General features: G+C 42.9%; 1 protein-coding gene across 1 annotated transcript in view; it reads right to left on the reverse strand.

Annotated features, from left to right (window-relative positions):
• DNAI1 (dynein axonemal intermediate chain 1) overlaps positions 1-14,181 on the reverse strand; it is a 143,185-nt gene that overhangs the window by 44,882 nt on the left and 84,122 nt on the right. The window contains exons 14-16 of the mRNA XM_088054323.1: positions 11,413-11,502; positions 6,705-6,792; positions 4,779-4,858 (exon numbers count right to left, since the gene is read on the reverse strand). Of these exons, the coding sequence (XP_087910449.1) occupies positions 4,779-4,858; positions 6,705-6,792; positions 11,413-11,502 (258 nt within the window). The remainder of the gene's footprint in view (positions 1-4,778; positions 4,859-6,704; positions 6,793-11,412; positions 11,503-14,181) is intronic.

Genomic DNA, 14,181 nt, shown 5'->3' on the forward strand with positions numbered 1-14,181 from the left:
AAAAGCTGAGAACTTTGAAGAGTGAGATGTTAACCAGATTTGTCTGCCTCCAACAGAACTGTAATGCTGAGTGCCCTGTTTTCAAAGACTTGTGAGGACTAAGCCCTTGATCAGTGCAGCTCTCTGGGCGCTGGTACAGGAGATCCATCATGCTTTGGGATGTGCTAATCCACAGAACTGCCTTTGCAATCTCCATGACAGGTAGGGTATCTGTATTTTTTTTCTGTGAAATCAGCAGCAAAAAGATTTCTGTAGGGCAGACTCCCACCTCTGTCCCTTGTTAGAAATGAACCTTGCATGTGTGCTTTAGCCTAAGGCATCCACTGTGCTCTGGCAGTCCTGCCTGCCCCACACCAATTAACCACAACCCTTATCATTATCTCTGAGTGTAAGACAGGGCTGCTTTCCTCCCAGGATGCATTTTGAAGAAACACCACAAACTTTACAAAAAGCTCAGAAAAGAAGTATGACTTTAATGAATGAAAACAGTTTGTGAGATAACTAGAACTGCTGGTAAAGTCTTTCCCTACTATTCAGTTCAAGAACCCTACAATTATTAGATATGTCAGTATGAAAACAAAACCACAGGAATATGTGACACCTAAGTCCTGACAGGAGAGCTTTGAAGAGGATGACTAGATTTGGAGAGAAGGAATTTGTGCAGCCTCTCTGATCTTCTAGAGCACTGCTCAAATTTGCTGAGAGTGTTTTTCTCCTACTTAAATTATGGTTGACGTGTTTGAATGGTAAACAGTATTTTTATGATGAGACAGAAATGCAAAATTACATCTATGGCAATACAGGAAACCAGTAAAAGATGACTCTTGACAAGGCTACAAAGCATGGGGGAGGAATACTGGGAGAAAAGGAGAACTCTGAGGACACAAAACTTATGAATAATCTTCATTAACAGCACTTCAGTTTACGCTAGATGTTAGTCTGACACAAAACTCTCCCACATACCTGGTGAATGGGTGGTTATTACTGTCCTTATAAGGTAGAGGGTTTCTTCAGTTCACTAACGGGAACACTGAGAATCTACGCAACACAAATCCAAGAGCAATTTTTTTCAGAGAAGGTTTGTATCTGGCAACAGAAAGACAGCACTGCCCAACACTGGCACTTCCAAACAGCTCAGGACATCAGGATGCTCTTCAGAAACCAGTTATAAATGCACCCCATGTTGTGGTGGCCAGGCTGTCACCAGCTACACCAGAGGCTCTCCTGGTTTTAGGTCAGTGACTGCTCATGGAGATGTGTAACAGAAATGCTGAAATTTGCAGGAGGGCTCACAAGTAGAAGCCAAGGCACATGAACATATCAGGAGGAACTACAAGAAATGGTAAAAGAAAGAACCTGTGGTAATTGATGAAAAATACAGTCAGTCCAGGAACTAGACAACCAGACAGAACACAGACAGAAGCCCCAAAGACAAGGTGGTGAGAAGATGAGAAACAGAACTCAAACCATAAAATATCCAGACAAGGAAAACAACTTTGCCTAAGACAAAGAAAGGCTAAACACTGGGGCAAATGATGTCTCTATTACCAAAGGGTCACTGGAAGTCAGAGCCTGTTCAGAAAATAATTTGTCATCCTCTTTTAGGGAAAACTCAAGAGATGTGATAAGAATTCAACAGCCACCATCCTTTGTCATCTGTAATAATAATAATAATCCTGTCCCAAATGGAAAGATACAAATGTTCTGGTACATAGTATAAGAGAATGACTATGAGTGAAATTAGTTCTGTTTAAAATTAGAATAACCTTTTCTTCTAGTCAGTCTTGCACTAGGTTTTATTATATTCATTTGTTACTCTCAAAAAAACTGCCTAACACTGAAAAAACCCAAAATCTTTCTTACATGACTGTATTCAAATTTCCTCACAATTTTTCTATTGAAGGCCTGTTTATTGGAAGTTATTCTGACCGAAGACTTAAAGTCACAATGTTTCAACACGAATCTCAGAGACCATACTTTTTGATGCCAAGCTGAACAGTTCCTAAACAGCAAGTAAGATATGCAAAAAAGCATTCAGAATTGCGTTACAGATTCATATTAATGCAGAAACAGTTTCTCCTCTAAAAAAAAGGGCAATAGATAGGTCTGTGTGTAATTTAGATAATGATTTCTTGGCTTCAGAAACACTATTAACTAAGCCATTTTCAGAACTTCACAATAATTGTTCTGCAGATAGAGAATTAACATATCACACTATTTGTGGGCATGCCTTCTCTCTTGGGAAATAAAAAAAAATGTTCCCCTGGAATTCACTTTCCAATTTATTTAATAAATAATCTAAAATTTGGCCCATGGAGAGAGCAGCCCATGTTTGATCCCTGACTCAAACAGCATGTGAGGAGTCTGTCTGTCTCACTCAAGATACAAGTGCAGCACAGAGATCTGAGCAGCTCGCTCCTGCTCAGTGTGGCCACAGGACCTGAGAGCTGCTCAGGCTACTGTGGGACTGTCGCTGTTCCCCGTATCCAAGTGGAGCAAGGCTGCAGGAGGCAGTCCATGGGCAACTCCAGTAAGGAGTTCAGATGTGCAGTGTTTCAGTGAAGTATGTGATGAAGGTGCATGGTATTCCTGGAGAAGTATCTAGAGCAGCAGCTGACCCCAAAACTTTTGAAACTGCTTGTAGCAAGCTCTTGGGGGTTGCTAGGGGTGGAACCACTCTTCCCCATGTTTTTTGTAGATACTGTAGGAGCCTGCTCATGCTACACACAAGATTTCTTTTCCCTGTGTTAACCCCTAAAGTCTGACTGAAGATAGGCTCTTCCTGCTCATGGTTTTATAGGGCTGTGTTGCAAGATATGAGAGTGGTCACTCTTAACTGAGGCTCACCAATGCAGGAATGTTGCTTAACCCTGACAATGAAAGGGATCCTATGTAACAGTATCTGTCCACATTTGTTCACACAACTGCTAAAATATCTGCATGGCTTTATGGCTTTATGGTTTTAGAACCATCCTAGTTCTAGTTTCACTGAAGATTATCTAAGGCAGAAACACCTACAGCTTTTTCAATGCAAAACTCTCTCCTGTCCAGTGCTCATCCATGAAGAGTTTCCTTTCCTGTATAATTCAGCCAGGACACCATCCTGAATATTTCTCCTCCCTCCCTATCTCACACTGGCATCCACTGCCACACTCACCTATGTCCATCACTCACCCAACCACAAAGAAAGTTAAAACCCGTGGTTCTTTACTGTCTTTTGATCAGGAATAAACACAACAGTACCCATCAATTTAGAGTACAATACCCAGGGTACCAACTCCTGTGGGTGACCAGACAACTCAGAACACATGCCCATGACTGAATGGATGTTTTCTTTCCTGAAAGCATCAGCAAAAAAAAAAACAGCGCACCTACCCACTGCCCACTGCCAACAGCTCAGCTGCCCACTCCTCCCACCTCCCTTCTGCACCTATCTTGTCCAAAGCAAGTGAGCCCTACTCAGAAATCCTCTGTAGATACTGCCTGGCAGAGGGAGAGATTTCAATCAGGATCATCCCTCTGCAAGGGATACATATGTGTTAAACATATCTTGCCTAAATGATTGATACTGATTTCAGGATATGATTTCCTTTGGGTCCCTCTTCTGTTTTAGGTTCATCCTCTAGGGATGGCCTGATGCAACTGCTCTGCAAGTCAGCCTTCTGCTGATTGTCCACCCCTCATGACGAAGGGCTGTGGTGACAGATTTAACAGAGCCCCAGAGCCAGCTCAGAAATAACAGTTGTATTAGGAAGGCGCTACTGGCTTTCTTTTCAAGGCTAAATACAGCAGAACTCAAAATCTCCTATTTTTAACTCAATTTCTCAAGAAATCATGATGCCTGTGTCCTTCTGTGTGCTCATCTCTTTTCACAAACAACTTTTGCCCTCGCTGGCATTTTCAGCCAAAGCTGGCTGCATGTGGGATGTGGTAACATTAAGGTCTTACACATTCTGTGAAAAGCAATGGCCAGAGAGTACAAAACATCTGGGCAATGCCCCCAGTGTGGGAAAGGGCAATCATAGAGTGGCTGCTGCATTCACCACATGGCTGGAGCTGGCTGGCTGACAGCTCCTGCCTGGCACTGGGAACCAACGCACCTGGCTACAGCAGGGAGGTAGCCAGCACTGTCTGCAGGAAACAAGGGTTATAGTGTGGAGGTGGGATCACTGAGCTGGGAACAGCATGGGGTGATCAGGAGGAGGAAGATTTGAGTGTGTAGCAATGTACTGGAGAGAGGAGAGCAAGGAGAAAGTGGGACTGGGAAAAGGATCTAGAAAGATCTTAGATGTCTTTTCCAATCTAAATGATTCTATGTGATTGTGGAAGGGAAGGGCTGCAGGACACTAATCCACAAGAAATATGGCTTCATTAGCCTCCCTGCTCACAGGATAACAAGGCGAAAAAGGAAAAGAGCTGATATTTTTCCTGCCATTTCCTCATAGTCATGGGGACAGATGATCAATGCCTTTTAACTTCTGCTCTGATCTTACTTAACACTTCACTTGCACAGCTGCAATCTGCAAAGCGTTTTCTGGGATGCAGTTTGCATGAAAAACGTTTCTGCAAAATAGGGTCTTAATTGGGTCTGTGCAGAGTCTCCCTTTGACCCTCTGCAGTGCTGGTCTGGTCTCAGGCTCACCACAGGCATCCCAAGGGCAGGACCAGGCTCTGAAGCTGTGCTTTGTTACCACCTGAGCAAACAGTTCAGATGATGAGCCTGAAAGACACACATGGGTCAGGGGATGTAAAACAAAGGATAAAGAAATAATTTTTACCTTATAGATCTTGCCCTCTTCAGTACCGACAAGAAACAAATAGTCTATCTTTTTGTGGAAATCAAACGATGTCCCGCTGCCTGTTAACAAAAGAAAGGTCTGTCACACAGAGAATTGGTTCAGCTGCCAAAACATGCTTCCTGCCTATGGTAAACATGCACTGCCTGTGTTTTCAGAAGTGATTTATTAGCCAGAAGCTCCCAAAAGAAATCAAAATCACCCTTTCCACTAAACTTTCCAAGCTGTGTGTGTCCCCAAGGCCTGTAATTTGAGCAGCCACCCTAGAGACATGTAAAAGGGCACTGAAAGAGCCAGAAGGAACTGGAAACTACTTTAGCCTAGGATTCATTTTGATAGGAGTTGAAAATGCCTGATGCAAACATAAATATTGTAAGGATCTGGCCACCTCCTGTTGGGGAAGAACAGATCTTTTCTGTTTGTTTAGTATCCACAGAAATGAAAGTGGTTTCCTATGCATAAAAAGAGCCCATTGAGAAAATACCCAATCATACCTTTCTGTGCTCTTTTTCCCCTTAATTCAAAATCCATTTATCAGGCTCACTTCAGTAAAGCCAATAGCAAAGAATGTGATTTGGTTAGAAATCCTCTGCTAGGGACAGAAGGATCCTGCTAATGTCAAAAGCCCTGAATTGTGCAACATTGTGAACTATGTTTAAAACAGGTGTCAACCACAAACAGGATGTGACTCATTGAGATTTTGTGGCTTCTGCTCCTGAGGCAGATGCATCATCATGCAAGAAAGCCAGTTCACATGTTGGTGAAAGAAAATTTCAGCAGGGTTCTTGAGCTGAAGATGGGATGTCTGTTGAGTGCCAGAGCTAGTTGAGGCTGTCCCTACCGGCAGGGACACCCACAGAAACCATCAGACAAGAAACAGGAACAAACAGACAAGGCTCAGAAACACAGTAACAGAAACTTTCTACACAGGTAGTTGTCATAAGCATTATGTCTTTAACATTAACAAAATGTAGTTCTCAAAGGAATTGTTACAATAATTTCAACTCTCTAATACTATCTGCATTTTTAACATTCAAATAGATTTTTCAATATTCAAGACAAGTCTTTGAAAATCCATTTCCCAGTAACACTAACAAGTAATCCCAAAGCCCCCAAGAGTTCTGCAGTGTGCTGCTTTAGCTGGTTTCTTGCAACCTATGTGGCACTGCAAAGCTTCCCACAAACTGTTCATCAGTTTCTAGCCTAGAAACACAGCAAGTCTTAAAAGCAGAGCAAGGCCCTCCTCCAAACAGAGGTCTCATCTTCTCAGCCAAAAGCGGGTGTAGAAGGATGATAAGAGGATTCCTGAAGGACTACCTTGTGTTATTCAGGACCTCCAGAGCTGACTCATCCCATCCTGTCTCAAGCGCAGGATGATCTGGATGAGAGGATTCAGCCTAGAAGGACTGCACTGACTCCACTTTGTATGGAGGGAGCTTAACATACTAGCTCAGAATAAATGCTGTGTTTTCACAGAGTCCAAACTCAGTGACGCACATCTCAAAGCTGACTGGGTGAACTATGCACCCAGCAAAGGGCAGAGGTTGCTTTTCACCTTGATTTTGCCAGTCCAGATCAATGTCTGACAGTAAGAATAAAACTGAGTTTTGACATAAACAGGTATGTGCTTTACCCACACAGAGATAGCCCAGTAAAATGGACATTTTTCGAATTAATGTTCAATCATCTTTTTATATAAGTAAAGGCAATATGTAACCACCAAAACTTATCTCAGTGGCCATTGCTCCAGACAGAATTTGTCCTACTTCATGATGGAAGCAAGGAGGCGTAACCCTCCTTTAGCTCCTTTCCATCTCAACACCCTGCTCCCAATTTAATTTCCCAGAATGACTGATTAGAGGCTTTGTGTCAGTAATTAATCAGCATGGCAAGGACTTGGGCTCTTACCAAGCCTTTGCAGCTGCAGCCCTTCTGGCCCCTGCATGGTTGTTCCATCTGCTGACAGCTTGATGACATCCATGTGAACCAGCTCATTCTGCAGGCAGAGGAGATTCCACATGAATAGCATGCTTTGCAGCAACAATACAGAGACATTCAGTACTTTGAAATGGCAAATTTTATGGAGGAATTTTAAAAAGCTGCCCAGAAGTTGCTTAATGTTTCACATTTGGCAGCTTGCTAACATGGTGCTTTCCACAAAACCTTCAGGAAACTGATGCTTTGGTGCACTGGAACTGAGATCCTCTGGTACATTACCTTGACACGTGCACTTGACCTGGAAAATTTTGAGTTTTGGGATCAGTTTTTTTGCTGACAGCTGGAACAGTCAGCTTAAATCATAGTGTTTAGTTAAATCACCCTGTGTGGTTTAAGATGGATACTTCATATTCTCATGGAGCTAACTAAAGCCCCACATTAATGAATAGTAACTTATCATCTTGCCAGCTCTTGCTCCTTAACATCTTTTTGTAATCCCCAGAGCAGCCTCAGTTCAAAATACTCTCAACTTCATGGGCTCTGAGATTCCAGTAATATCTAGCAAGCAGTTTGCTCCAAGGGAAATCTGCCCCATGTTTCTGTTCTCAGCAGAGCTCTAAAGAACTCTCATGACACTGCTGTGCAAGGTGGTGTATTAACACAGGGCCAAAAAGTTGTGTCCCAAAGAGTTTACAGTGGAGGTGGGAGACAAAAGACAGATGCAAATAGACACAATGCAGGTAAATATAAAGAAACTACCAAAGGGAAAGATACATTCTCAGACTAGCTTTGGGAGTTGAAATACCACTGCAGAATGGAGTTGGTTGTGACTGTAAGAACACCCTGGGACTCCAGAGGTCTCTTCCAACCCCAATCACTCTGTGATTCTCTGATTATGTGATAAAGAACAAACAACTAATGATTAGCAAGCAGTATGGGCTGTGGATGGGATGGTATAATCTGCAAATGCCCCACTGAAGTAGTGTGGGAACAAAAAGTAACTTCTTAGCTCAGTGAATGAAGATGGAGTTGAAGCTTCTTTTAGCCCAGAGCAGAACTCAGGTGGAAAAAGATATTCTGCCTAGCAAAGTCAATCCCAGGAATTTCCATGTTGGGGAATGTGGGAGAAGATCTTGTTCAGTACTGCAGTTGAGAGGGGATAATGTTCTATAAGGCATTTTTATCGTACTCTGGGGGTACAAAGTTACAGAAGATTCAACAAAGATCAAAACCCCATATAGTAATGTTCTTCCTTCTCACTAATTCTCACTGCTGCACACCCACATGCACTTGGCCTATTGATGGCAGTAAATTGTTCTCTAAGAGAGCAGCAAGAAGCAGGACAAACTCCTGCAGAGTTCCACCTTAGCAGGTCTTACAGCACATTGGTTACAAGTCTGATTCAGTGGGTAAAGGCAGGAGTGATGCTGAGAAAGAGGCCACGTGTGCTGGTGTACAAGTGCATGAATTGGAAAGAGCAGTGCCCAGAGTAATCAGCAGCAGAGCATATTCCACTGCACATCCAAATAGGAGTGCTAGTGGGTTGTTGGGAGTGCAGACAGGACAAACTGAGCAGGCACGTGCCCCTGCTCAGACCCCCAGGTTTGCTTGCTCTCCAGAGATCATGTGCCCTGTTCAAGACATGAGTCTGGTCTGAAGAGCAGCTTTGGAGCTGCCTCCAGCTGGTCATGTTGATACACCCAGTGTGACAGATGTGTGATCTGTGCAGGCCCAGAGATGCGTTAGCACACTATCTTTGTGTTCTGGTAGAAAGGCAAACCTCAAGAGACCTTCCTTCTAAGCACACACCTTTCTGCAGCCTTCCTCTGAAGATTTCTCCCAGCACCTATGACAGGATAGAGGCCCCTACGGACAGTTTCGGCAGCCCCTCTCCTTCACAAAGGACCCTGCTTGTGCAGACTCCCCTGCTGTGCTGGTTTTATCTTGTACTCAGCTTCACAGCATAAAAAATGCTTCTATTCCTATGGCTCTTTATCACCACAGCCATTCACATACTCCTCTGGGTAAACAGCCTGCTGACAATTTGGCCTTCCAGGAATACTGAGCAATAGTATGTTGCTTCTGCCTAATAATTGCAGAGCACTTTGTAAGCATTAGTGAATCAGGCCTTACAGCTTCTGTTTCCCCCTTAGTTCTTATTAGCCTTAAGTGATGAAGCAGGCCCAGAGCTGTTCAGTAATTTAGCTGTAGGTCACACAGGAGGGGGTGAATTATGAATACTAATCAAACCCGGGATTGCTGAGCATCAACCTGAGAAGCAGTGCCTTGCTGCATCCCAAACAATTCTTTGAAATGGCTATGACATTTCTCCTTTTTGATAGGCAATGTGTGCACCCAAGGTGGGGGCATAGAATCATCCAGCAGCAGAAGTCCTGCATCCTTCCTTGATGTTTTTCACATTTATGAGGACACAAGGTCAAGTCCAGACAGTCTAAGTACACAGAACTCATGTACTTTTTCATGAAATTTGTCCAAAGTGATTGTGCCCATTTCTAACGGAGACAACCAACATGGTCAAGGCAGATCAACTGTCCCTGGCTAGCATTTGACAACTCTTCTATCTAAATCTTGAGTGTGGTTTGCCAAATATTCAGCTGGAAGAAAGAATTAAATTATTCACTTTGTGCTCTCAGCTTTGGAAGTGTCAAACAGCTACCAGTGTTTGAAGAAGCTTTATTTCTGGATAGTTCTGTCAAAAAGATAAACAAAGCACTCTTTCATTTATTCCCTATTTGTTCCATGGTTTTGTAGAATAGAAAACCTCTGGAGTGTCTTCAGTTTTACTCTAAATGAATCCCAGAAGAAGCTCTCATGAAACTGGAATTCAAGCAGATTGTCCTTTTTGCCTTGCTGGATTAAACCCCCACAGATTATAACAAAACATTATTTTCATCCTGTTTCTTGTTTTCCGTGTTGAGTCTCTGTCCCCCACAAAAATGTCCAAAGCAGACAGCATCTGAAGTGTTGCTGTATTCCACCCCTGCCTACAAAGTAAATACTAGTTCTGACAATTTTAGAGGTAATTTCATAAAATAAAAAAATCTTAAAATAGTCTTTTCACATGGGTAAGGCCAAGTTCATTACACTAAAATAAGGAATAAGTGGAAATGACAATGTGCTAAGTGAATGCAGATCTTAGAAGTCACACCAAGAATACTTAGAAAGAAGTATCTATGTGCTCAAGGGACAGCAAAACCACAGATTATGATGTGGAAATAGTTAAGGACTGGTGCAAAAGAGCCTCCACTTGGTTAGCTGCTACCAGACTCCATCTGCAGACTCTTAGGTTGTCCCAGTTGTGGCATTTCTCTGAAGTGACTTCAGCCAGTGTTTCCTGCCTCCTAAGGGGACCATGTTGAGCACACTCCGTTACTGGGGCTCAGCTGCTAAGTGTACCCTGCCAAATCACCTCAGCTGCATGTGTCTGGCTGGAGGCATGCACCACCCGCTTCAACACAAATCTTTTGGGCATTGCTACCCAGGAGGTAACGCAGGAGCTGAGTGCTGGGACATTCTTACTCTGTCCCTGTCTAGGGAGCTCTTTTGGGAGAAGGACTTGGGATGCACTTGCAGAAGGGATTTTTGATTCTGAAGCTGCATGTATGAACTGGAAAATATTAAAAAATAACTTCAAAATCTGTGTCATCTGCCTGTGCTTACACTGTTCATTAGGAGATGCTCCTGTTCCTGAACTGGATATGAAGTTAAGATTTACACATTTATGCTAGAAATTAATCCCTGCCATGGCAGGAAGGCCTAAAAATTTCAGAATAGGCAAGCCTTACTATAACAGATTGAAAAATGAGCATCCTAGGATGTAAAGAAATTTCTTCTTTTGTTGGGGAATAATGGGACAGCTGCTTCAAACTCATATTTAGGGCAATGCAATTATTTTTTAGCATGAGATTTGAAATCTTCAAATGTAAAATGAAATAGCCAGCAGAAAAACCCACACATTGGGATTCAGAGACATGACTCCAAGGGTCATTTTGGGACATTAATTCTAGGTTGCTATCAACATATTTCAACATACTCTAAAAGGAAAAGTGAACAAAGGCAGGGCACGCAAACTAGTTTTAAAAAGTTGTATTGGATGTGAGTTGGCATTATCATGGCAGGGAGAAACCCTCTGCCTTTCTGATAGCATGCTGCCTCCCACTGCAAATGCAAGCTTACTCTGTCCTGCTCACTGTGTCCCACATAGGGAGAAATTTAAATTGACCCTCTCCCAATCCAAATTGCAATCTGTAGGGGAGCATTTTGGGGATGAGAATCTGGAAGCTGTGGAATAAAGCAAATTATTCTGTTCTGTGTCTAGTTGACCCTTCTGGGACAAAGAAAGTGTGAGAACAAGGACCAGGCTTGAATTACTGCTGCTGCCAAGCAGGAAAATGATCTCTCATTTTCAGGCCCATGAGGTGCTACAGGTGCAGGCAGGATGAAGGTTAGGTCCTGACAATGAGCACGCTGACTCTGCTTCATTTCAGAGTTTAATGTGGAGCCCCAGAGCCAGCTGTGACTGCACCAGCTGCTATTGCTAACATTTCTTTTCAGACCTTCCTCATTAGAAATAAAAATAATACTAATGAATCACTGAACTTTTGAGGCAATTTGTTATAATTTGACTGGAAAAAAGAAATTGCTACCTACTGTTTACCTTAACTAAAGTCCACGAAACAATCCGCCCATCCGAGGAGACAGAGAAGAAGTTGGAATTGTTGTCCATGTCATCCTTCTGCCACTTGACCTTAAAACAAGAAGAAACAAGAAGACAGTCCCAGTTAGCACAGGGCATTCAGCACTAGCAGGACAGAATCCCTTGGCCTCAGCAAGGTCTTTTGAAATCCTTCCTAAAGAGCAACTGTTTTGCAACTAGGTGGCTTACTGGTGTGAAGACTTGTCTCCACCAGCAGTTTTAGAACTGTCCCAAGCACTCCAGTCAGTCATTTTCCTGCAGGATCCTTCAGCAAGGGAATAAAACTGGAAACTGCAAACTAGAAACTCTGCACCTACCCATGGCCACTGGAGCAGTGCCATCAAGAAGAGCCTTGTGAGGTGTTTGAGCTATGCACCAGACCCCTACACTGTGGCACAACACCATCCCAGAGATCCCTAAGACATCTCCAAACACCACCAGTGGTGCCATACAAAGGTCCCCAAGCATTAGCCTTGCCTTTCACATTTGCCTAATTACTCCAAGTGCAGTGCCATATGGCCAGCCTTCAGCTAGATAACCTCAAATTAGCTTTCTGCCCCTATGTGGGGTGCAGACAAGACCTTGCAAGCAACATGTGACAAGGGTCCTTGGGGCACATCTGTTTCAGGAAGATGAAAACTTCTCCATTAAAACCGAAATCCTCCCTACACCTTCAGAGCATCTGCCTGCCTGGTAAAGGAGATTTGCCTTTTGACTGTGACAGCTCAGCAGGAGAGATTAGAACTCAGATAAATGGCTTACAGTTTAGAAGAGACATTTCAGTTAGACCAAAAGCATTAAGAACACTCGATTTTCAGATCTGGGAATTCAATCAGACTGAAGGGAAAAGAATGACTTGTCACTGGGTCTGTCAGCACACACTCCTGTTGGCATCTGTCAGATCAGGATGGGAACAAGCACTTTAGAAGATTCTGAGAGGCTTTTCAAAGGTATATCTGTTCCTGTCCAAGCAGTGGAGCAGATAAAGTTCCCTAAACATCATCCCATAAACATGATAAATGGGTTTGATCATCCCAGAGCTTACCAAATACTCTATCCATGACCACTTATGTAACTCATACCTAGTCCAGAAAACAAAGAGCATTCTCAATACTTTAATTACACAGATTGGATATTCTTGTGACAGGTCCTTGGGAAAAACTGTTAATTCTCTTTTGTAAAATTGTTTATACTGTGAAGTTCTGTGGAGCATGAAAATTAAGCAAAAGACTCAGCAAAGAGTAATTAACCCTCCAATGAACATGTTTTCTTCCTTTTCAGAGGAAGGAAAAACAGAATGTCAGAGGAATCCATCCAAGAATACCTCAAAATGCCAGTTTCATGCCCATAAGATACAACTGAAGAGTTCTGAGTTGCACATCCCTGCACAGGTGAAACTGTAAGTCTCTATGTGGAACTACTTCTGCTATCTGGTAATAAAGGTATGGCATAATTAAATATGAGCCAGAATAAAATCACAAATGATTAAAAAGCAGGTTCAACAGGACAGTGATTGCCAAGGCTGACCCATTGTGGACAAAATGTGCTGGGTATATCTATTCCAAGAACATCTCCCTGAGATCATGAGCTACTGCTGACAGTGATAGTCACCAGCAGCTGCTCCAGATGAAGGAGATGGTGTAGTGAGGAGTTTTAATTCAAGGTGAGAAATGCAGAGCTCATGGAAACCGGTTACAAAAACATGTGCAATATGCCCCATGCTGGGCACAGAAAAGGGGTCATATTTTGAATCAAAGATTTTTAAAATGTCACTCTAAAATTGTCTGACAGTAAGATGTTTTTATGTGTATGTCCAACACAGTTCTCCTCTAACTCATGTTCTTTCTCTCCAGCTTGCTTTCCCAAATATCTGGGGAAAACTTTGCAGAACATTAAACCAATGGCAAATACATCATGGATGACGGTTCAACAGCTGTAGTTCATCCCCATCATTCTGTGCAGACACAACTTCTGACTACTGATGTCTACACTAACACAGAGTGTTGCAAGAACCTCATCTGGAGGTCACCAAACAGCATAAGAGCTATCAGGAGCTCATGGGGGATTTTCCAAGTTAATTCCTTTCAGCATTCCCAAAGCAAAGAGCTTTACCTCAGGGTTTGCCCACTCCAAATACCCTCTCTGATGAGGATCTATTCAGGTTTTCTACTATTAGTTAGGTGTCACAGCTCTTCCTCCATTACATGGATAGAGGGGGTCACCAGCCCCAAAAATCAAGTAGGCTGATCTGCTTGTGGTACTCCTGCTCCTCTGTTCACAGCAGTCAACAGCACTTGAGTTAGGTACTCTTTGTAGACAGCTTGAAAAATAGCCTCTCAGGGACACCAGGCTCTGCCCTCAGATGACTATTAGCAGCTCTCAGTAAGGATAGCTTGAATTTCAGAAAGCAGAAATTGGCATAATACTTTCAATTTTCCTTCAACACCTCTGACACCTTAATCGTGTTTGTGATCTTTTTCCTCCTGATCTCTGAATCCCATAAATGCTTATTAAAGTAATTAGCCCTCATGATACTGCAATCAAATCGGGCATCTGCTCAGAACTGGCCTTTTCTCTGCTCCCAGAGGCTTGTCAACATGGCACAACCTCCTGTCATTAGCACTATCCGTGCTGTGAGGGGTGGAGCATCTGAGGAGAGAACCAAGCAACTGTCTGCACAGTGGCAAGAAGTTAATTTTTTCCCTGAAGCATGTGATAATCAGCCAAGGA

This window comes from Pseudopodoces humilis, chromosome 4 (assembly GCF_049639895.1).
Source record: "Pseudopodoces humilis isolate 2021_Gansu_Grassland_sample_001 chromosome 4, ASM4963989v1, whole genome shotgun sequence".
Classification (NCBI taxonomy): Eukaryota; Metazoa; Chordata; class Aves; order Passeriformes; family Paridae; genus Pseudopodoces; species Pseudopodoces humilis.